Source organism: Giraffa tippelskirchi, chromosome 1, assembly GCF_054371585.1.
Source record: "Giraffa tippelskirchi isolate mGirTip1 chromosome 1, T2T-mGirTip1v1.2.pri, whole genome shotgun sequence".
NCBI lineage: Eukaryota > Metazoa > Chordata > Mammalia > Artiodactyla > Giraffidae > Giraffa > Giraffa tippelskirchi.
Window position 1 is genome coordinate 190,051,847 of NC_137275.1, and position 24,112 is coordinate 190,075,958.

A 24,112-nucleotide genomic window follows, 5' to 3' on the forward strand; every position below is an offset into this window, starting at 1 on the left:
TGGCTGGAAACCTCCCCGAATGGATCAGAGCTCTGGCTTTGAAAATACACCCAATTCTACCATTAGTCAGACACATTTCCCCTCCATTTCAATGAGGGCATGGACAGAGGAGCCTGGCGGGCTACAGTTCATGGGGTCGCAAAGAGTCAGACATGACTTAGCAACTGAACAATAATAACAACAACATGTACCTTGTAGCTGAAGGTGGGGGCCTATGGTAGTTTAATCTCTGTAAAGTTACAGTATGTAGCATTGATAGCCCACTCGATGTGGAAGGCTCTGATACCTACTTATAAACATGCACCCACCAAGCTAAATAAAATGGCCTCAAAAATTCCTGTTATTTTGCCAAGTATGGAAAAAAATTCTTTATGACATTTTACATCTGGAAATGGAATTAAATTCATGATGTGCTTTTCCCTTATAACTGTTCAGTTGCTCTATATGTTATTTCAGCTTTCCCAAAGCATAACTATTATGTGGGATTTTATTTTCCACCTGTGGAAGGAGGAAAGAGACACAGAGACCATTAAAGGGACAGAGAAAATCAAGACAAGCTTCTGGTTGTGGTGGGCAATCAGATTTGGGAGTCCACACTGTGAGAAGAAATACTCCATTGATGTTTTTATACCCTGGCGAATTCTCACGTTCGACCAGGGGAATCTGAAGAAACAATTTTGTCTAAGCCTCCATAATTCAACCCAGGCAAAGAACAAACAAATTGGCTACTGCAAGTTGTTTCCCTCTACCTTTTATTCTTGGCACACATCATATTTTCAAGCCAGATTTAAAGCCCGGATTCTTCTTTGTTACTAGACTCCAGAGTCTCCAAAATTACCTTTAAACACCTACATACCCTGTAAGTATGGATTCTGTCATCTTTTTTTTTTTTTTAAGGAATTCCCAGAATTCTTAGCAATTGCTGTTGTTTCATATTCCCCGAGGCTACATTTTCTGTTCAGTTGAGTATCAAGTAGCAATCGAGAGAACGCCAAGTTGATTGCTGTTGAGACAGATGTGGGGCGTTCTGGAGTTGCTCACAGCCAGGGAGGGGGGCCATGGCATTCATGACCTAAGTACCGAGAAGATACTTTCTGAAGTCACCAGACAGCTCTGTGTTTCAATGAGTCAGAGGCATTTTGTGACCTTCCAGGTACTGTGCCACATGCAATGCAGGCCTACAGAAAACACTGTCACCGCCTCACAGTGCTTACGATGCAGTTGATCCGTATGTGTCAGTTGCTCAGTCATGTCCAACTCTTTGTGACCCCATGGAGCCTGCGAGGCTCCACTGTCAATGGAATTCTGCAGACAAGAATACTGGAGTGGGTAGCCATTCCCTTCCCCAGGGAATCTTCCCGACCTAGGGGTTGAACCCAGGTCTCCTGCATTGCAGGCAGATTCTTTACCATCTCAGCCACCAGGGAAGCTTTCAGCCAATAAAGCAGAACAAATGCCACACTGGGACTGCCCCGTGGCCCAGTGGCTGAGACTCCAAGTTCCCAAAGCAAGGAGCCTGGGTTCGATCTCTGGTTGGGAAACAAAGATCCCACAGGCTGCAACTAAGACTCAGCGTAGCCAAATAAATAAATATTTAAAAAAAAAAAAAAAAAAAAAAGAACTTACACTACACGTAATCAGGAGGTATTACTATATGGTAACACATAATTGAGGACTGAATTGTGTGGCCACTGCATCCTCTAGGAGTCCAAAGGTAAGAAAATTAACCTGTACTGAAGGCAGTAACCAACATTTTCATCAAGGAAATGAGAGCTGAGACGGGCCTTGAAGAGTTGAAAAACTTGTTATGCAATTCAAGGTTGCTGAAACAATTATTCTGGCAAAAAAAAATTCTAATTGGCATTAAGTGGGGCAATATGCCAAAGAACATTTCTGCTGGCATATTTTGGCAAACTTGGCTTAGGATGGACACCTTCTAGGGCTTGCTTGTAAACAAAACAAAACAAAACAGTTGAATATGTACAGAAATCAAGTGGCAGTTTTTTAAACATTTTTTTTCTTTCTTTTTTTTTGACATCTACACACTGCTTTATTTATTTATTTACTTTAGGCTGTGCTGAGTCTTCATTGCTGCACTTGGGCTTTCTCTAGTTGTGGAAAGCAGGGGCTCTTTCTAGTTGTGGTGCTTGGGCTTCTCTCCATGAAACACAGGATCTTGGCAGGTGGGCTTCAGTAGTTGCAGCACGAAGGCTCAGTAGTTGTGGCTCATGGGCTCTAGGGTGTGCAGACTCAGTAGTTGTGATGCACAGGCTTAGTTGCTCCGCAGCATGTGGGATCTTTCCAGACCAGGGATCAAACCCGTGTCCCTACTTTGGCAGTAGATTCTTATCCACTGCACCACCAATGAAGTCCTCAACCTGCCTTTTAGGTCATCAGGAAGCCCGAAGGTTGTTAACCTGCTTTACAACTAAATTTCCCTTCATCCCAAAGGCCAGAGATATTGATACTTGCTACATCCACCTCACCTCATTATATTTCATCGAAGTCATTGCTTTTCCCATCTGAAAGGTACGCCAAGTGGGATGGTTATGGTCAAGGGCAGTGTTTCACTGGCAAACATTTTGAGGGCCACAGAGGAGCCTTAACACATTCGATGCAGTTCTTGATTTGGCTGGGCCAGCCTTTTTCCCCAAATGCTGTCCTCAGGGACCTTGTGAATCACCTGTTATCCATCAAAATCCAGGAACACATAGGCTCCATGAGCAGCTTAAGAATCTATGCACTCTTACTGCAAAACTAAGAAAACTTTCCTTTCCAAGAAGTTTTGCATCTGATGGTCCTGGAATATGTTCAAGGGTTGGTTTTAGTGCCCAAATTTGAGTCTCTTAATATGTTGGGAAGATCCCCTGGAGAAGGAAATGGCAACCCACTCCAGTATTCTTGCGTGGGAAATCCCGTGGACAGAGGAGCCTGGCAGGCTACAGTCCATGGGGTCGTAGAGTCAGACACAACAGAGCAACTAAGCACAGCACAGCTCAAGTCTGACATGGAATTTCCCAAGAGTTATTAGAGGCAACAACCTGCTTTTGTTTCTCTCCATTTTCTCCCACAAATAATTCAAAACCCATTTCTTATGTGAACTGGTCAAAACTCTTAAACCCTAATTCCTGTCCCCATTTGAGATATCAAAAGCAGGGGATGAGGGGTGGACAGGTATGTCCCACAGACAAGAGCTTGAAGTAACCCACAGCAAGCTTTCCCTAAGCTTAAAGCATTAGGCTGAGCAAAAGATCCCTGAACCCTCAGAGGTGGTGGGGTTTTTTTTCCCCCTGACTCCAAATAGATAATTATTCTTTCTTAACTTGGACTCTCTTGTTTGTTCTCCCACCAGATAATGGACTCACCTGTTGATCAGAGAGGCCGTAAGTCAAGTGGTTTTCATTATGTACTTGAAAAGTGTGGCTCGGTAGCCCCGCAGCCTTCCCATGGTGGGTGAGATCACAGAGCAGCTGGGGTGGCTCCTGCTCTGAGAGATTTTGAACTGAAGAAACCTGCAGGCAGCTGGCGCTGTATTAAATTTTTACCATTTGGAGTTAATTTAAACTCTGGTTTCCCTCTTCCACGGGTGTGAGCGAAACATTCACCATTTTTTTACTTAAGAAAAATAGATGGTGGTGCTATGAAAAGGTTTTATATAAGAACTGGGGTTTAGGAAATCATACGGGTTTGTTGGATGGAGTCTGGCCCTGTTCCAAGACATGAGCAGCCCTGCCCTTTGCTCTCATGTCGATCAGTCAAATAGATGAATGGCCGCCGCCCAGCTGTGCGGACTAAGGGTCTCTGCCATCTATCCATGCGAACTTCCCCATTGTTCCTATGTGGTGGGTGCATCCAGCATGTTGCAGTCACAGGCTCTAGGCTTCCCAGATGATCCAGCTATTCCAGTGATGTCAGTCCGCCCTCACACGCCTCACTTCCATTCTCCGTGCTGATGGAGAAGACTATAGTGTCTTCTGACCACCATGCATTCCTGCTCTCTTTCTCAGAGGTCTACCAGACCTGCACAGCATGTCCTGACAAAGCACCAACCCTTCCCCAGCTCCTCCAGGAACCCCCCAGTAAGGGTCCTTCCAACAGGCCCGGGGTTGTGTACAGATTCCCAGAACCAGACAGGCATAAATTCAGCCCTGATATCTTTCCCAATTTGGGCCCAGACATGACTTCTTTCTTTTTTTAAAAAATACTTTCATTTATTTTTTACTTCGGTGGGTCTTTGTTGCTATGCAGGCTTTTCTCTGCTTGTGGCGAGCAGGGTTTTGGTATTCAGACTTCTCACTGCCGTGGCTTCTCTTGTTGTGGAGCGTGGACTCTGGGGCAAGAGGACTTCAGTAGTTGTGGTTCCAAAGCTCTAGAGAACAGGCTCAGCAGATGTGGTGCACAGGCTTAGTTGCTTCGCAGCATGTGCGATCTTTCCAGCTGAGCGATCAAACCCACATCTCCTGAGTTGGCAGGCAGATTCTTTACCACTGAGCCATCAGGAAGGCCATGACTTTTCTTTCACCTGAAATGTATGCCCCCACCCACAAGTTTTGACCTCTTACCTCTTGAAGCAAGGGATGGCAAGACCTGTATATGTATCTCTGTTCTCTCCCTGATATAGCTATATAAGAAAATGATTACTTTGGTGGGCCTCTTCTATTATTAAAAAGGGAATAATGTAGGGGTAGGGGCTTCCCTGGTGGCTCAGATGGTAAAGAATCCGCTTGTAGTGTGGGAGACCTGGGTTCGATCCCTGGGGTGGGAAGATCCCCTGGAAGAAAATGGCAACCCACTCCAGTATTCTTGCCTGGAGAATCCCTATGGACAGAGGAGCCTGGCTGGTAGCCCCGGTAGGACCCAGTCCACAGGGTCGCAAAGAGTCAGACACGACTGAGCAGCTAAGCACAATGTAGGAGTGAACTTGAGACATTCGAGAGTCACCCAGAAAAATTCAGCAAATGACAGTAAGAATCTTTATCCCATTAATAAAGCTACAAGTGGGAAGAAAGGGATTCATTTTAAATGATTCTGGAGTTGGAGATCCAAGGAACTGGCTACCAACTCCAAAATAAGTAATGTACCAGTTGGTGCTGCCCATATGATGGGAAGTTCTTCCCAAGTGGCACTAGTGGTAAAGAATCCACCTGCCAATGCAGGAGACATAAGAGATGCGAGTTTGATCTCTGGGTTGGGAACATCTCCTGGAGAAGGAAATGGCAACCCACTCCAGTATTCTTGCCTGGGAAATCCCATGGACAGAAGAGCCTGGAGGGCTACAGTCCATGGGCTTGCAAAAGAAATAGACATGACTTATCGACCAAACACACACACATGTCCTTCCGGCACCTAGGATAGTATCAGGCACATAGAATTTCCTCAACAGCATTGGTTGGGTGAATGAATCAATGAAAGAGGGCATCTGTGTTTTCACTATGACTTGGAGCAGAACCAGGCAGCCTGTCTATGAGAGTGAATTGGCAACAAAAGCCCTGATTGTTGTCAACTTCTACTGTGTTTTAGGACTTGAATGTGGAAAATGACAACATGCCTGAGTCTTCCAAGAAAATGGCTTGATTTTTCTTCTGGGTTTTCCAGCTGCCCACTCTCCACTCACCATTCGGAGAAATAAAGAATGGAGTTCATTATGTCTTAACAGGCCTGTCAGCTTAAACTAGACATAAATTTCTTTACCTTTCCTTCACCGAGCTGTTAATCTGCGTGTTTCACCTAATTGTTCCATTTCAAGGAGGGCGGAAGTGATTTTCTGCCTTCATGGTCCATGGATTTCGATATCCTTTGGGGGCCCTTTTCTTTTTTTTCCTTCCTCTGCTCCTTCCTCCCTTTTCTTTCTTTCTTTCTCTTAAAATTCATTTAATGACCATTTTTGGAGCTCCAAAGAGTGACTAGCATTGGGGAGAAAAATAAATAAAACATGCCGATTACCCTCAAGCAGCACATAGCCTCTCAGACAAATAATAATTGCAAGGCAGTGTGATCAACGGCATTAGTAGAAGCTTGTAGAAAAGTATGTTGGCACAGAAGCAAGAACCAACAGGTCTACCAGGAAAAGCCCAAAAGTGCCTCACTGTGGGGGAGGGGGATGAATTGGGAGTTTGGGCTTAGCAGATGCAAACTATTACAAATAGGATGGATCAAAAACAAGATCCAACTGTATAGCACAGGGAACTATATTCAATATCCTGTGATAAACTGTAATGGAGGGACTTCCCTGGTGGTCCAGTGATTACGAATTTACCTTCCAATGCAGGGGCCTCAGGTTGGATCCCTGGTCAGGGAATTGTAATCCCATGTGCCTCAGAGCAACTAAGCCTGAGTGCCAGCCACAACAAAAACCCAGTGCAACCAAAAAAAAAAAAAACCTGCAATGGAAAAGAATATGAAAAGCATATATATATACATATATATATATATGTATATATATATGTATGTATGTATGTATGTATGTATGTTTGTATACTGAATGGGGAGCTCTCTGGTGGCTCAGTGGTAAAGAATCTCCTGCAATGCAAGAGGCACAGGTTCAGTTCTGGGGTTGGGAAAATTCCATGGAGAAGGGAATGGCTACCCACTGCAGTCTTTTTTTTTAATTTAATTTTTTTGTTGTTGTTCTTCTTCTTCACTCCAGTATTCTTGCCTGGTGAATTCCATGGCCAGAGGAACCTGGTGGCTACAGTCCCTGGGGTTTTGAAGAGTCGGACACAACTGAACAACTAACACACACACACACACACACACATATCTGAAACACTGCTCTACAGCAAAAACTAACAACATTATAATCAACTATATTTCAATAAAATAAATTTATTTTAAAAAGTGCCTCAATGAAGAGGTGACAGGTATAGTCTTGAAAAATAAGCAGAAGTCACAGATTGGAGAGGAGTTAAGGCTTCCCAGGCAGAGGGGTGAACACATGGGAAGTCTCCAAGCAGTCTTGCATGGAACAGAAATCAGTGAGGTGTGCCTGATGGGTGGGGGGCATATGGAAGCATTAGGTGGGGTGCATGGCAGAAGCCTGCCTGGTATGAAGCTATTTCTCAGCCATGCCCTTTTATATCCAAGCTTTTGTCCATAGACAGGAGATATTTATAACATACTTAAGCAGAGGAGTGACATATTTTAAAAGATCACTTTGGCAGCTGTGTTGAGGATAGATTAGACAAAGAAGGAGGAGAGACAAGGGTCTGTGGCAGTTTTTCAGGAGAGGGAGGTGGATTTTATAGATACTTAGCAGAAGGGAGTGATGCTTTAATTGAGGAAGGCATGGATCAGGGAGGTAGGACTGAGTTCTGCCTTGAACATGAGCTCATTAGTCATCCAAGAGAAGATGCCCAGGAGGGAGGTAAAGCTGGATTTCTGCAGCTCCAGAGAAGGGAGAGAAGTCTGATGACACGGATCCAGGAGGCATCTGGGAACAGGTGGTCTTTAAAGCCAAGAAAATGGAAATACCATCAGGATAAGTCCTAAGTGGACAGGTCCCCATCGTAAGGGTTAAATTACATGGAGGATGTCCACTGGGTATTAGATAAATTTCATTTATTCAGATCAAGGGTCCATGCACTTCTCAGAGATGTTTTAAGGCATTTGGGAACCCTTGAAATTTTAAATATAACTGTGTTGAAACATAGCTTTTTATTGGGACAAAACTATAGCTTATATGAAATTCTCAAAGGGGTCTGAGCCCAAAAAAGAATTAAAACTCTTATGTTTCAATAAATATTTTATATACCCACAATAGTTAGGACTTGAATGGAAGAGAGGTTTGGTTCAGGTTGGAAAATGTGTGATATAATGATTTTGTTATTTGATTGTTTCTGGAAAAGGAACCTAGGTTCCACCAGTGTTTGGGGGAGAGTCGGAAGAGGAGAGAGGAGAGAGAGTTTGGTTGGATCCATGATTTGGTTAGAAATATTTTGTATTTTTATTCTGCTCAGGTCAAAATCTCCACCAAAAACAAAATATTAGATTAAATCTATGTTTGATCATAAAGCAGAGGTAGAGAATTGAAGATATTTGTCCATATGTTTTAAAATTATTACATTTGTCATTCTGGATTATATATATATATAAGTATAAATTTATAATACATAGATTACATTTACATATATTTATAAAACTCAGACTACATATATCCTTCAGCACATTCTCATAATTATCTACTATCTCTGATTTTATTTCATATACTGAACTTGATCCAAGTTTCTTACTTGACCTTCAGAGCACATAAGCAAGCCTTTCTCCACTTTAAAGATCCTTCATAGAAGGCTATACTCATAAGAGAATCTGAGTACAGTATAAAACTTTCCAATTCTTTGATGAATCAAAGGATACTGTCAAGAATGTAAAAAGCCAGTGATAAAATGAGAAAAATATTTGCAAATCATTTATCTGAGAGCCTAGTATTCTGAATATATAAAGAACACTTGCTAAGTTGCCTCAGTCATGTCTGACTCTATTCGACCCTAAGGACTGCAGCCTGCCAAGCTCCTGGTCCATGAGATTCTCCAGGCAAGAACACAGGAGTGGCTTGCCATGCCCTCTTTAGGGGATCTTCCCCACCCAGGGATCGATTTGTGTTTCTTACATCTCCTGTACTGGCAGGTGGGTTCTTTACCAGTAGCACCACCTTGGAAGCCCATCAAGAATTCCTAAAACTCAATGATAAAAAGGTAACCTAATTTGAAAATGGGCAATAGCTCAGTTGGTAAAGAATCCACCTGAAATGCAGGAGACCCAGGTTCGATTCCTGGGTCAGGAAGATCCACTGGAGAAGGGAAAGGCTATCCACTCCAGTATTCTGGCCTGGAGAATTCCATGGACTGTATAGTCCATGGGGTCACAAAGAGTCAGACACGACTGAGTGACTTTCACTTCACTTCATTTAAAGGATTTGAATTAGAAATTTGGGCTTCTCTGGTGGCTCAGATGGTGGCTAACATGGTAAAGAATCTGCCTGCAATGCAGGAGACCTAGGTTCAATCCCTGGGTTGGGAAGATCTCCTGGAGAAAGGAATGGCAACCCACTCCAGTATTCTTGCCTGGAAAATTCCATGGACAGAGGAGCCTGGCAGGCTATAGTCCATGGAGTTGCAAAGAGTCGGCCAGGACTGAACGACTAACACTTTTAGAAAGAAAGTGAAATCACTCAGTTTTAGACTTTTCATTAAAGAAGATATGCAAGTGGCCAAAAAGTATATGAAAAGATGATCAAATCATTAGTCATTAGGGAAAAAACAAATCAAAACCATAATGAGATACCAGTTCACACTTATAGGATAGTCAGGATTTTTTCTTTTAAAACAGAAAACAAGTAGTGGCAACTATATCAAGAAATTGAGACCTTTATATATTACTGATGGGGACATAAAATGGTGCAGCCACTGTGGAAAACAACTGGTCAGTTCCTCAAACACTTATAGCTGAAGTTATCATATGACCCAGAAATTCTACTCTTAGGTATATACTCAAGATATCAAAAACATGTCCACAAAAAAAACACTTATACATGAATGTTCACAACAGCATTATTTATAAAAGCCAAAAACCAGAAACAACCCAAGTGTCTATCAACTGATGTACAGATTTTTAAAATGTGGTATATTTTACAATAGAATATTATTCAGCCATAAAAAAAGGAATGAAATACACATGCTGCAACATGGATGGACCTTGAAAGCATTATGCTAAGTGAAAGAAACCAGAGACTAAAGGCCACATATTGTATGATTCTATTTACAGGAAATGTCCAGAACAGACAAATCTGTAGAGACAGAAAGCAGATGTGTGGTTGTCAGTGGGTGGAGAGAAAAAGGAATTGAGAAGTATGGGGTTTCCCTCTGTGATGATGGAAATGTTCAGGAATGATATGGTGGTGATGGTTACACAACATTGTGAATATACCAAAACCTACTGTATTGCACACTTTAAAATGGTTTAACTGGTGAATATGTTATATGAATTATATCTCAGTAAAAAAATGCAAAAGATCTTTTTCCTGTTGACTTTACCTGTACCCCAGAAATGAGACAATCATAGAATCCACAAGCTTATAAAAAACTTTTTCATTGCCTTTGCAAAAGTCAAGTACATTCTCATAGGATAAGAATTTCTCATATTTTGAGATGAATAATATCTGTTCTAACCCTGTTAAAAATTCAGCCTCATTGAGTGTATTTGTACCTATATTACCAAGAAAGCTTTTGTGCCCAAATAATGACTCATAAAATCCACTTAAAAGTTTTTTTTTTAATTCAAGCTCATTAAAAACTTCACTTAGAGAAGTTTTAGAGAAGTAGAAGAAATATTAGGTGCGTTTACTTAGTGAGTACATTTCTAAAATCAGGGATAAATAAAGGTAAAATAATAAAATGATAATGCATTCTATTAAAAGCTTCTTAGAAGTGTCTTCTCAAATTTAAAGCTCTTTGGAAGGGATGATAGAGAATAAGGGTGGATACGAATCTAAGCTGCCAGCTTCTTTCCCTGCCTCTCCTTCTGGACATGAAAGCTAAGCTTAGATCATCTGGGCACTTTGGAATTCCACTCTTTTTGGACAGAAATTATTTATGTTTCCGTTTGGAAACTGAGTGCCATAAGCTTCCACTATGCACAATGTTCCTGCTTGACCCCCAAGAAAATCTTCTTGTTTCTATTTGTCCTCATATCATACAGCAAGGAAAAGAGTCTATAGGATGAAGAAGCGAGGTTTAACTTTTTAGAAGAGGCTGGTATTAGTGTTAAACAAGGAATCAGAAAACATCCCGGTCACCAGAAGATTGTTCGATACTCACGATTCGGTGAAAAAAAAATTAGAGGAACTTTTGGTTTTCAAGGTTGTGCTCACTGGCCTTGCCCATACCCATCTCCCCTGTTAACTCTTTAATAATGCCACAGCTAAACCACAGAAGCTCTCCGAGTGCCAGACAGGAGCAGCCACATCCTTTGTAGGGTCCAGTGTAACAAGAATATGGGCCCCTTGTTCAGAAATTATTAAGACTCTCCACAAAGGCAATAGCAAGCATAAGCCTAACAGATGCACATGCTGCAAACTCAGGATCCAGTGCAAGGAGTTTGATCAGACACTGGCTCCCAGCTCCACCATCTCCTTCCTGGGGTGACAGGTGAGTTATTTAAACTCCCAGAACCTTGCTTTCCCCACCTGAAACGTGAGGCTAAGCATCCCCATCTCCCACATTGCTGCCAGGATTTTAAAGTCTCAAGCTGGAATATCATTGTTTAACATGTTTCCCATTTTTCTATGGGCAAAGGAGTGGGAGGTATTTCAACGGTGCAAATGGCAGGAAAGCCGTTTGGTGGATGAAATGTGGGTCCATCAAAGATGAAGGAAGGGGGCCAAGCGGGCTGCCCTGCCTCACATCTCCAACCTGACACACTTTGCCTCGCTCTCTGTTTTTATTAGCTTGTATCCCCGGTACATCAGTGGCAGGGGTGATGAAACTGGTGGCAGATTTAACTGCCAGGCAGCTGGGTTACTGTCCCGTGGGTCTTGTTGTCATGCTGAGATCTTAAAGTGACCACGGCTGCTTAGGCGGCTGCTCTCCCAGACACTCCGAGAGAGACCACTGAATAGTTAATCGGTGGCAAAGGAAAGGAAGAGGCTGTTGCTTGCAGAAAGCACAGAGAAGGGGCTTTGAAAAATCCCAAGGTGGCTGAATATCAAGATCATGGTTCCTGCTGTGGGCAGCTGTGTGTGCACAGGGCAGCCTGAGGGCTTAAAATCAAATCTCCAGCCTGGGTTGGTGCCCTTCCCCTGGGGCTCTGGCAGTGGACACAGAAGTCCTAAACATTACAAAATGAAGAAACCTTCAGTACTATCTGAAGAGGGTGATCATTTAGAGTAATCTTTTTTTATTGTTAGCAGCATCCGTGAATAATATTTTCTAGGGGGGAATAAAAAAAAAGGAAAAGGAAAAAAGAAAGTGCTAAGGAGAGAAGAAATAGGATGACTTATTTACCAGGCAAGAACTGCAGGTCCCTTACCTGAAACCTTCTCATGTCCCTTGGGTTTCCTGCTGTTTTCAAACAATTCTGATTGCACTTGAGGAAAAATTTTAAAAAGAATCTGTGAAGAGAAAGCAATGTGTTACCTTTTTAAGTAAACATTTTTTAAGAGAGACTATATCTGCATTATATTAGATTTGATTGGAAAGTGATTGGATTTCAGGTCTGGGGAATTTCAGCCAGCCCTGCCTGGGAAGGAACGCTAGCTGACCGTCTGCAATTTGCAAATTTGGATGTTTTGGGTCCCAAGTTGGCTCCATCACTGCTGAGCGTTGTGGAGTGGTTTACAAGCTGGGTTCTGGTTTGTACACTGGCCCCGAGTGGCTAGGGTGTGCTCTCTCTCAAATAAAAAAAGAGAGAGAGAGGAAGAAGAAGAAAGGCTTCACAAACAGGAGTAACTCCTGCTGTACAAAAATATCTCTCTCCAGAGGGTTAAAAATGACAAGACTTAGCTCAGAATCCCAGGGTTCCTCACATATGTCGCTTTCTGCTGGCCACACACATTTGCACATGCACAGACCTCACATGTAAACCCTCGCACACAAAGGGGGTCTGATATTTTCAACCAATAGATATGAAATCAGAAAACAATGTTACTCTCCTAAGACAGTCAGTCTGTGCAGGTATATGCTGGGGTTTTTATATTAATAACAAGTGTGAATGACCTTTCAGACCTTCTATAGAGTATCCAGAAAAATACAAAGGTGCAGAATACCAGTCTGAGGTTACTATTCGTAAGACATATTTTTAAGCCAATATTATTCTAGATAACCCTTCTGTGCACTTTTAGAATTGGGCTTCTTTGATCAGATGAGGACAGAAACCAAGAAAAATGGCAGAAGTTGGTCTTTTCAGCCATTTACTTGTTTAATGTTTGGAATTTTGTTTTGAAATACAATAAGTTTTTCATTTATTTCACTTGCAGAGTCCTTTTCCTTAAAAAAAAAAAAAAAATCAGCTTTTGCAGTGTTAAAGTCCCAGGTGAGCAAGGCCTATTTCCCTTTCTGTTACTATGACAACGAAATTTTACCGCAGTCCCAAAGTCCCTTCAGAACTCTCACATCCATGCCTTGAATTAGAACTTTAAAGGAAAAGATATACATTTTCCCCAGGATTTACCAACAAAAATAAGTAGAAATCAACAATGCTTCCCAAAATTCTATTTTTCAAAGCAACGGTTGGTGAGATGCTCCCATGGTGACCTTCTGTTTATTTTTCTTTCTTTCACGATCACACAAAAGAATTAGAGAGTGCTCTAATTAATTGTATTTAGCACTTAAAAAAAAACACTGATGGGAAGATAAACAGTAAATGATGAAAGAGGAGAGAAGAGGAATTGCACTCTTTAGAGCATTTTCTCTAGATTTACTAAAAATATTTGACCAAGTGCTCCTGACCGCTATGTATGAATAAGGTTGGGTGTGAATTTGGAAAGAATAGCTAAATATTATTTTCAAATTTTATAGCATCTGCTTTTCATTTCTCTTTTTGAATCTTTTCTGGGGTGGGGAGGTTAGGCATCACTTCCTGGGCCATGAAGGTGTCCAGGGCCTTTATCTGAGGTACCAGGCAGAGAATGACACAGCAGAAGAGATGCCCCTTGATGCTTTCTGTAGTGTTCAAGCTCACAACCTGCCTCTGCTTTCGAAAGTGCAATAGGGTGTTTGTCTAGAGCAGCCGGAGCATGTTAGAAAAGAAAGTTGCCTTGTATTTAATAACAGGTTAATCAGAATTCAAACATTTTCTTTTTTAAGGGGGAGTATATTTTCACTTGTGCCTTCCGAGCAGGGTCACCAACAGCCACTTAAAATGCCTGGAGATGCTGTCACAAAGGACTTAAAACCAGCCATTTTCTCACTTGAATCCCTTTCCAGACAACAACCCCTGACCTCACATGGAATTTGCTCACCAACACCCACTCACTCCCAAGTGGCTCAGTGGTAAAGAATCCGCCTGCCAATGCAAGAGACGCAAGTTCGATCCCTGGGTCAGGAAGATCCCCTGGAGAAGGAAATGGCAACCCACTCCAGTATTCTTCCTTGGACAAACTCATAGAGAGAGGAACCTTGCAGGCAACAGTCCATGGGGTTGAAAAGAGCTGGACACAACTTAGCAACTGAGCACTGTCACTCACACCCCTCCTCAACTGATCAGTAATTTATATCTTTTCCCCTACTAAAACCAAATTTTCTCTTTCTCACAAATTCCTTGGTTTTTGGAAAGTTTCACCGCCACTGGGCTCCTTATAATGCATTCTCTTTGTTATACTTCCCCTCATCTACCCAATCCCCTCTTTCTCCAAAATGTACCTGCTGAAAACATTAATGTTCACCAAGGCAGTATTAGATGCATGGTATGGAAGTGCAAAGGAGATAAATGTTTACATAAAATCAAATTGATTTAGGGAAAGAGGGGGCCTGCTGAAAGGCTTTATTCATTTTAAATTAGGACCCTTAACAGTTCTTTGGTTAGAAAACCCCTCCCCATTTTGACTCTTTTGCCTGCCTAGGGTCTGAGTTTGTAACCTACCCAGCACCCAGCACAATAAGGATATAACATCCTGTTCACAAAAGGGAAGTGAAGGGCAGAGGAGGGAGGGAGGAGGTGAGAGAGAGAGGGAAAAAATTCTCTTACATTGTATAGTATTTTCTAAAAGAAAGTATAACTACTTCTAAATGGGGCTTCCCTGGTAGCTCAGACGGTAAAGTGTCTGCCTGCAATGCAGGAGACACGGGTTCGATCCCTGGGTTGAGAAGATCCCCTGGAGAAGGAAATGGTAACCCACTCCAGTATTCTTGCCTGGAAAATTCCATGGACAGAGGAGCCTTGTAGGCTACAGTCCATGGGGTCGCAAAGAGTCAGACACGACTGAGCCACTTCACTTCACTTCACTTCACTTCTAAATGGCTAGCACCAAAAATTATGGTCTGTGAATTTCAGATGTGGGCCTAGAAATCAATTTAAATGAATTCTGGGACTTCCCAGGTGGCTCAGCAGTAAAGAATCTGCCTACCAATGTAGGAGACACAGGTTGGATCCCTGGGTTGGGAAGATCCCCTAGAGGAGGGCATGGCAACCTGCTTCAGTCTTTTTGCCTGAAGAATCCCATGGACAGAGAGCCTGGCAGGCTACAATCCAGGGGATCACAAAATGTCGGACATGACTGAGTGTGCAACGCACATACACGTGGAGCTTACTGACCTCTCCAGTTTTCTTCTCTTCCTTTTACTGATGTCTCCCCCCTTCCTCCCCTCCACCTGCCATGCTCAGGGCGCTTGGTACAGAACCCCCTACTCACCATCTCACCCATTAACCATAGGGTAACTCGCAGAGAACAAATCCCCTGCATCTAGATCCCTGTGAAGCCTTCAGCTCTTTCCACTCAGAAATGGGAAACCAAAGTGAACCACAGGATTCAGACCAAACACGCAGAGACTCATCAGGCTGGAAGTTGTAATTTTCACTTTCTCCAAACAATGTTGACTTCAGAAATATTCTAACCACTTATCGCAGTACTCCTGGCTAGGCTTCTGATCTCATTCCTTATGAGTGCAGGCTAATAGCAACAGGTTTATCCTTGTTTTATTAGAGAAAGGGAGTAGAGAGTGGGATCCAAACCTGAACTCAAGCTCTCAGATTTCAATCTGATTCCTGGGTCCAGTGAGGCACGAGAACAGACCCCAAGGCATTCATTCCTTCGCTACACTGATATCTATTAAATGCTGACAGTGTACAAGTCTTGAGTTCCTACCAATTATGTAAGCAGGTCACTTCACTCCTCTGGGCCTCAGTTTCTATGACTGTTAAAAGGAGGGTTTAACTGGATTATCTCCAGTGTTTCTTCCAACCTTAATATTCTGTGATTGCAAAGAAAAATGCGTAGAGTTGACAACCCTCCAGAAATGGAAACATTGGGAGAAGAAACTCTGAAGACAAAAGTCTATGACTTATTGAAGTCCAAGAGGAGGTGTGTGCAGGGGTTTTCTGAGAGAGGACAACCCTCCTGATCAGAGACTATGAAAGAAGAATCACCAAGATCAGCTGATGGGTAGAAAGTGAGGCATCTTGGTTGATACCTTGGCCAGAGGTTGATGGGCCGGTTATTGAGTAAGAGGCTCTTCTCTTAGGATCCTTTCTCTGTGCTTTGGCAGCAGGAGAAAGTAGCCAGGAATATCACAGATAACAGCCATCTCTACCCCTGCCTACCATCTTGTGTGGCCCAGTAGCTTAAGGGAGGGGAGAAGAAAGTTTGCCAAATGTCAGCTCTGTGCCATACTCCAAGCTATGTGCTTGATATCCATTGCCTCATTTATTTACCACAACAACTGTATGAGTGACGAATCATCTCACAGCTAGGAAAAACAAAGGTGCCAAGAATTTATGAAATTTGCCCCAAGATCACACTGCTTGTCAGCAACAGAAATAAGGATTTGAACTGGTGGATCTTTCTGGCTGCAAGCCCCATCTGGAGTTCTATGCTTCCTGCACCAGTAAGATCATGGTGATGGTTACACAACTCGGTCAATATACAAAAACCGTTGAATTGTACACTTTGGATGGGTGAACTTTATAGTATGTAAACTATATCTCAATATCACTGCTTAACTTTGTATAGGTAAATCAAGAGAAATGCTAGATAATTCCTCCTTATTTACTGGTTTTTACAATAATGAATTGGTTCTCTAGTATACTCCAAAAGCAAACTATAAAGAGTTTTTTAAAAGTTAAAATATATATGAGTATACATGTGTGTGCTCATTCATCTCTAACTCTTTGCAACTCCATGGACTGCAGCCCACATGACTCCTCTGTCCATGGGATTCTCCAGGCAAGAATGCTGGAGTGGGTTGCCATTTCCTACTCCAGGGGATCTTCCTGAGGCAGGAATCAAACCTGCATCTCTTGCATTGGCAGGCGGATTCTTTACCACTTGGGCCACCTGGGAAGCCCAAATATATGTATATATAATTGTTTAAAGAGAAATTTCAGAAAACATAGTCTGAAAAAAAATTTAAAAACAACAACAAAAAACTTGTGAAGGATTCTGGTTTCTTGGAGAGTGAGAGAGAGATTATAGCACTCCAAAAGGAAATATTAGGTCAATGATAGTTGCACAGAAGTAAATGCTTATGACTAAAAGCCCTGCTGAATTCATTCCTTTACTCATCTGGCCAATTATTAAGTGTACAGCGTGCCATGAAGGTTCAGCAAAGTGCCAAACAAGACAGACAAAATCCCTGCCTCCATGGCACATAAAACCAAACTGTGTAAAATGTGCTCCTTCCGTTTCTGAGATGAGCCTGGAGACCTCTGAATACGGGTCTGAAAAAGATCCTAAGAAGCTTCCCCGGTGGTTCAGTGGTAAAGGATCTGCTTGAAATGCAAGAGCCACAGGAGACACGGGTTTGATCCCTGGGTTGGGAAGACCCTCTGGAGGACAGCATGGCAACCCACTCCAGTATTCTTGCCTAGAGAAACCCCATGGACACAGGAGTCTGGAGGGTTACAGTCCATAGTGTTGCAAAGAGTTGGACACGACTGAAGTGACTCAGCACACATGCAAAATCCTAAGATTACCTAGTACCCAAGAAATCTCTTCTCCCAATCTCTGGAATATTAAAGCACAAAGCACTGTTCAAGAACATAATAAAATCTCCTAGGTGGCTTTAGACATGTCCTGAACCCATCCCAAGTAAAAACTGAGACTCAAACTAGATGTACAAATAAGGTATAAAGTTCAGGTATGGTGGTGGGGGCAGTGGGAAATCTCTAAATTACAAGAAGAGTAACTACTTAATATTCATGCCAGACCAGAGATTATAGCCAATGATCTGATTGATGCAAAACCCAGGGCTTCCCTGGTGGCTCAGTGGTAAAGAATCTGCCTGCCAATGCAAGAGATGCAGGTTCGATCACTGGGTCTGGAAGATCCCCTGGAGAAGGAAATGGTAACACACTCCTGTATTCTTGCCTGGAAAATCCTATGGACAGAGGAGCCTGGCAGGTTGCATGAGATTGGATACAGTCCATGGGGTTGCCAAGAGTTGGACATGACTGAGCAACTAAACAACAGGGCAAAATCCAGCATACTATTTCCCCAGATTTTTGGAAGAGGCCATTCAGTATACCTCCAATTAAAAAAAAAAAACTTTCAGAAAGCACTGAGGAAGGCACAGAGGCTTCTTTCAAGGAAAAGATTAACTGCGTGCTCAGTCACTTCAGTCTTTGCAACTGAATGGACTGTAGCCCTCCAGGCTTCCCTGTCCATGGGATTCTCCAGCCAAGAATACTGAGTGGGTTGTCATGCCTGCCTCCAGGGGATCTTCCTGTCCCAAGGGTTGAACCCGAGACTCCTGCGTCTCCTGCATTGCAAGTGGATTCTTTACCACTGAGCCACTGGGGAAGGCCCCAAGAAAAAGATTAGACAGGGCTATATAGCCAAATAAAGTGAATTTGGCACTAGTAATAGCTACCATTATGCAGAGCCTTTGTCTATGCAAAATAATATGTAAAATGCCTTTCACTTTGAAATTTCATTCCTTATTCCTTTAAAAAAATTCTAATTCCATCTACCCTGGAAACAGCACCTGTGATGACATGGCCACATCTTACACACTGTGAAGATGGGGAACTCCCACCCTCTCCAAAGTTCAAGAGCTGGGATGCTGTATCTGGTTCTCTCTCAGCCACAATGGCCACATACACAGGTTGGATCACTAAAGTGTGAGCCACATATAAGGTTGATAAACTATGTAGGTGCTTAAAGGTCTATGTCTATTGATTTTTGAGGAAGACACATTTCATCTGGATTAACTGCTGAACTTTGTTTTCCAGCGTCCAATAAGTTAGGATATAATTGGCTTCCTCTGTTTGAACATACTTCTGAAAAGAAAATAATTCTGATCTCTTAGAATACCTTTATATCATTTTTGAGAACTATGTTGGGATGCACTGAATCATAGAAGCATATTTGAAATAAATGGGCAGTTGCCTCTCTTCTGCCAGGATTCTTTCAAGCTTACATTCTTTACAGGACCAGGCAGAGAGAGAAGCCATGATGGATGGACATATCCATGGGGCTATTTTCTTACTCTAAGAACTGCCCATATGGCAGCTCACTCTGCTTTATCTGGTATGAGAATCCCTAAGTGATTGGTTTCTGCTTAAGACCAGTGTAAAACACAGTGATAATATTCTAGCTTTAATTTAGGTCTTAACTGTAATATCCTCTTTGAGCCTTCTGACAATAGAGAAAACACATTTTTCTCCCTTGAAAGCCTCCAACAGAATACAAAATCAGGCAGCCCAAACAAGGAGAAGGATAGCAGTGGACCCCTTCCTTGGCCTAATGATGATGTGACCTTCATCAACCTATTGATTGTTGAGGTGTTGATGAGAAAGGGACCTGGAGCTCTAAAAGCCTTGTGAAGACTCTCACACAAGTCTATAAAAGTGAGGAGACTTTGGGAAGTCTCCGATGGCTCAATGGTAAAGAATCCACCTGCCAATGCAGGAGACAGGGGTTCCATCCCTAGGTTGGGAACATCCCCTGGAGAAGGAAATGGCATCCCATTCCAGTATTCTTGCCCGAAAAATCCCACGGACAGAGGAGTCTGGTGGGCTATAGGCCAAAAAGTCACAAAGAGTCAGACATGACTGAACAACTAAGCACTAAGCACTGGGAAGTCAAACTTCCAGTTGACTCTTGCTATACCCTAACAAAAGTGGCAATGGGACATCTGAGGATGGTTGGTTGGTACTTGAGACCTGCTTGGTAAGAGGCAGCTGGTACAAAGACCCAAAAAGATCCGTGGAAAGAGGAGACAATTTAAAATTTTTGACTGGCTTATTTAAGTTCAAATCAAATACTCCTTTTTATAAGCTGATTTTCTATGCAATCCACTTATTTAAATGGCTCCTTAAAAATGTAAATATAAATACACAAATAGAGTAGGTACAGAATCTTTAATCTCCACAGAGATTCCTAAAGGGTTGTATTACCATTAAGGCTTTTGTATTACCATTAAGGCTTAATCACCTGCATGATTTCAATGAATTGAAACAATTCAGATCTGAAAGATACAAGTTTAAAGAAATATTTTAAGGAATATATTTTTTTACATCTGATCACATTTTTTCTTTTTACTTCTTGGCCACACCATTTGCATGTGGGATCTTAGTTCCCTGACCAGAGATGGAACCTGTGCCCCCTGCAGTGGAAGCATGGAGTCTTAACGACTGGACTGCCAGGGAAGTCCCTACTTCTGTTTACATATACTCTAACTCCCCTTGGCTAAAAGTCTAATTTTTATAATAATTATATTAATAATAATAAATGTGAATGTGAAGTCGCTCAGTCGTGTCCAACTCTTTGCGACCCCATGGACTGTAACCTACCAGGCTTCTCTGTCCATGGGATTTTCCAGGCAAGAGTACTGGAGTGGGTTGCCATTTCCTTCTCCAGGGGATCTTCCTGACCCAGGGATCGAACCCAGGTCTCCCGCATTGCAAGCGGACGCTTTATCCTCTGAGCCACCAGGGAAGCCCCATAATAATAAATAAATAGCCCCTAATCATTGACTTAATACTATTCACAATGTATGGTTTCATTTAATCCCCTCAACTCTGAGAGGAGGAGAATTAACATTCCCATTTTACAGAGGAGATAATCAAGACTCAGGTTAGATTACTTGCCCAAAGGCAAGCAGCTAGTAAGTGGAAGAGCCAGGAGTGGACCTCAGGTTTGTCTGACTCAGAAAAACTTTGTTAAGGTGGGAGCTTGGCCAAGTTTCTTTGGAAGGAAAAGATGGAACACATAGCCAAGCAGTTCTTCTTTTTTTAGGGGATCAGTACCTCATTGATCTACACAGGAGATCACATCACTTCCTTCATCTTTGTAGATAGGAATGGAGTCATTCTACATGTTACAAAACAAGACAAGAAAACCAACAACAATGTCTATCATTCCTATCAGGGACTGTGTTCTCTAGAAATTCTGTGGCAGTACTAGAAGCTGCAGAGGAAGATAAGCAAGTCTATCAGATATTCGAGAAACAAGACATCTCAAGAACCCACGTGGTCCAAAGGAGGCATGGCCCAAATAGCTGTAGCACCTGCAAAAAGAATGTGAAATGTTGCTCAAGTGGATGAGGAAAATACAAAGTCAATTTGTCCATCAAGACTATGGAGGGAAAAGAAAAAAAAAAAAGCCGGAAGTCAAACATGTAACATAAGAAGTTGAAATAAGTCTTGGAAAAATTTTTTGTGAATAAGTCACCAAAGCTAAATTTTGAAAAGCATTACCCAGGGGACAGAGGAGAGTCTTCTACACTGGAGATGTTTAAATAGACCAGCAAGCAAACTCTTTTGGTGACAGATAGTTTCAGTCCTATATGTGGCAGCTCACTGGGGTGTCCCTATGAAGCCATTTCCAGATGATGTCAAGGCTTTTGCAGTTACTATTATTGTTGCTGTTGTTGTTGCTTGCTTGCTTAATATTTATCATAAAAAGAAAAAAAAAAAATAGGGACCTTTAGTTTCATCCTCTGTAACATGACCTCCCAGGCCAGTAGTGAGGATTAGTTATCCATGCAAAGTATTTAGGTAAATGTCTGGTACCTGGTGGCTTGGTGGTAAAGAATCTGCCTGTCAATGCAGGAGACTCAAGTTCAATCCCTGGGTCAGGAATAGTCCTGGAGGAGGAAATGGCAACCCACTCCAGTATTCTTGCTGGGAAATCCCATGGACAGAGAAGCCGGAAGTCAACTGGTACCTTTACCATTTGATACACCCCCCTCCTCTGAATTACCCCTTCTCACCAGCCACACTTGAAAATGGCCCATTTTGCAAACAAACCTATACCAGAGGCGAGTTGCCACAAATTCAAACCTGCTTCTCTCTGCACTGTTTCTCTCTCAATATTGGTATATTCTCTGTTTGAAGAACTTCCCTTAATCTTTAGGGAGGGGTACTTTAAAAAGAAAAAAAGAAGAATATGTAATTAATCCATGCCAACAGATTGCAGGAAAAGCACAACAACAATGAAAAAGATGGTAGGTCAAAATTCTCATGGCGGTTTCCAATAACCCGTGGTCAGGCAAAAGAATTCAGAGCTGCCTACACCCGCTGACTGGCAGCGCGCCCCGTCAAATCATTTTCTATTCGGCATTCACTCCCAATTATAAGCTCCTGGAAGTGGCATTTCGGTTTGGCAATGGACCCTTCGTTACCAAACACACTGCCTCCTGAGCGGAAGCCGCTGTGTTCACTTAGGCACCAGAAGGGAGCGACTCCTCCGCTTATGCTATTCCAACACCATATCTACAGGCTTCATTTCAAAGCCATCTCATGATTTCTCTGGAAGTGAATGTCTCCCATAGCTCAAGTGGCAAGCAATCGACTGTAAACAGCTCCAAGGTGCAAAAAACAGGGGCTTCTTTGATTCGCCACTTATTTCTGACCAGCGACATGCTATAGTGTCTTGAGGACCTGAGGTTACATGTAGGGATTTTTTTTTTTCCTTCTGTATTCAGACATGTCTTCACTCTCCTGAATTCCATTACTTGGCACCAGGAGGCTTGTAGGGAGAAAAATCTCTAAGGAGAAGAGCTTGTTTTTGCACTTGGATGAAAATCTGACACCATTAATGAAAATAATAATTGAACTCTCTGGGCTTGAATTGGAATGAAACACAGCACTAAGAGCATGTTTGTAATTCCAATTGTTCTCGTAAACTGTCTTTGGAGGGCTCTTTGCAATGCTCATGGTTCCATCTTTTCCTTTTTTGTTGTTTTTAACCTGTATCCTCTTCTTCACCCTGTCCCTTCCTCTCTTTTCTCATCAAGAAAGAAAAAAGAAATCTGAGCAACACTGGACATGCTACAGACTGACTTCAGAAAACATCTTTCAGTGAGACTTCAGAACTAGAATACAAATCTATTTCCCATTCCAATGCCAGGACGACTTGGGTGAAAGAAATGTAGTTATTAGCCAGCCATCAGCTTAGTGGGTCTTTACCATCCTGTTTCCTGAGCACCCCCTTCTCCCCCTCTGCAGCCTTCTCCTCCCCCTCCCACCTTTCTGCCCTCCCCATGAAGCTCATCTATGCTAGGCTGAGCAGTGAACACCAATTACACCAAGAGCCCTTTGCTGCTGCCTGGTCCGCTGGTTTTACTGTTTTGCCAGATGGTTGAGGCCAATGTGTAAAACTCTCTACCATACCATTAATTCATAACTCGGTAATAACTTTCCCACGGCTCCAGGAAATTGAAACGAAGTGCAAATGTGAGTATTTGGAAAGGGAATCAAGGTTGGACCACTATTTACACCTGACAGAATAGATACCAAAAAGATGCCCCTTTTTACACGGGATGGAGTGTTAACTTTCCCGAAAAGAAGGCTGACTGTCTCCATACGCAATGTTTGATTATGTAGCAAAAAGCTCAGAGAGTTTGCATCCCTCTGATCACTGCTTCTCTCTGCAGTTTTCAGCTTGCTACCTATTGCACCTATGGGTGCATTCGCTAATGACCTTGAGTTTGAGCATCTATGTAATGTTATATTCTGATGACAGAATTGTAGATTAGCAGATATGAATGCATTCTCTTGCTAAGACAGGACACCATCCAATGTTTGTTAGCATCATTAAACTAAAACTGACTTTTCACCTGCTCCCATACCATATGCAGCTGCAAATTTTTAAATTAAACTATGAAGCCATGCATAAATTTACATATATTACAGACTAGCCTCTCCATTTAACATGCAAATGTACTCCAATGTTTCAGAACACCTTCTGTCGCTAATTAATTTGCTGAATTATAATTAGACTAATCCTGCATAATTAATAAGCACAGATTTTTTTTTAATTTGTAAGCAGCTTGAGGAGATCATTCACTTCCTTCTATAAACTGCTAAGTAAGTGTTAAAAAAAATCTGGAAAGAACATGTGCGAAAAGGTATGTTTGATGTCGCACACAAACTCAAACTAGCGTGGAGGATACAGAAGTCAGTATTGATAAAGGTACATATTTGAAGCCAACATTCAAACAATCAAAAAAAGTCGCATTCA

General features: G+C 42.2%; 1 protein-coding gene across 3 annotated transcripts in view; it reads right to left on the bottom strand.

The window, feature by feature from the left end:
- EBF2 (EBF transcription factor 2) overlaps positions 1-24,112 on the bottom strand; it is a 223,231-nt gene that overhangs the window by 55,027 nt on the left and 144,092 nt on the right. For all 3 annotated transcript variants that reach the window (XM_081516491.1, XM_081516501.1, XM_081516510.1), the window contains one exon: positions 12,022-12,103. In XM_081516491.1, coding sequence (XP_081372617.1) covers positions 12,022-12,103 — 82 coding nt within the window. The remainder of the gene's footprint in view (positions 1-12,021; positions 12,104-24,112) is intronic.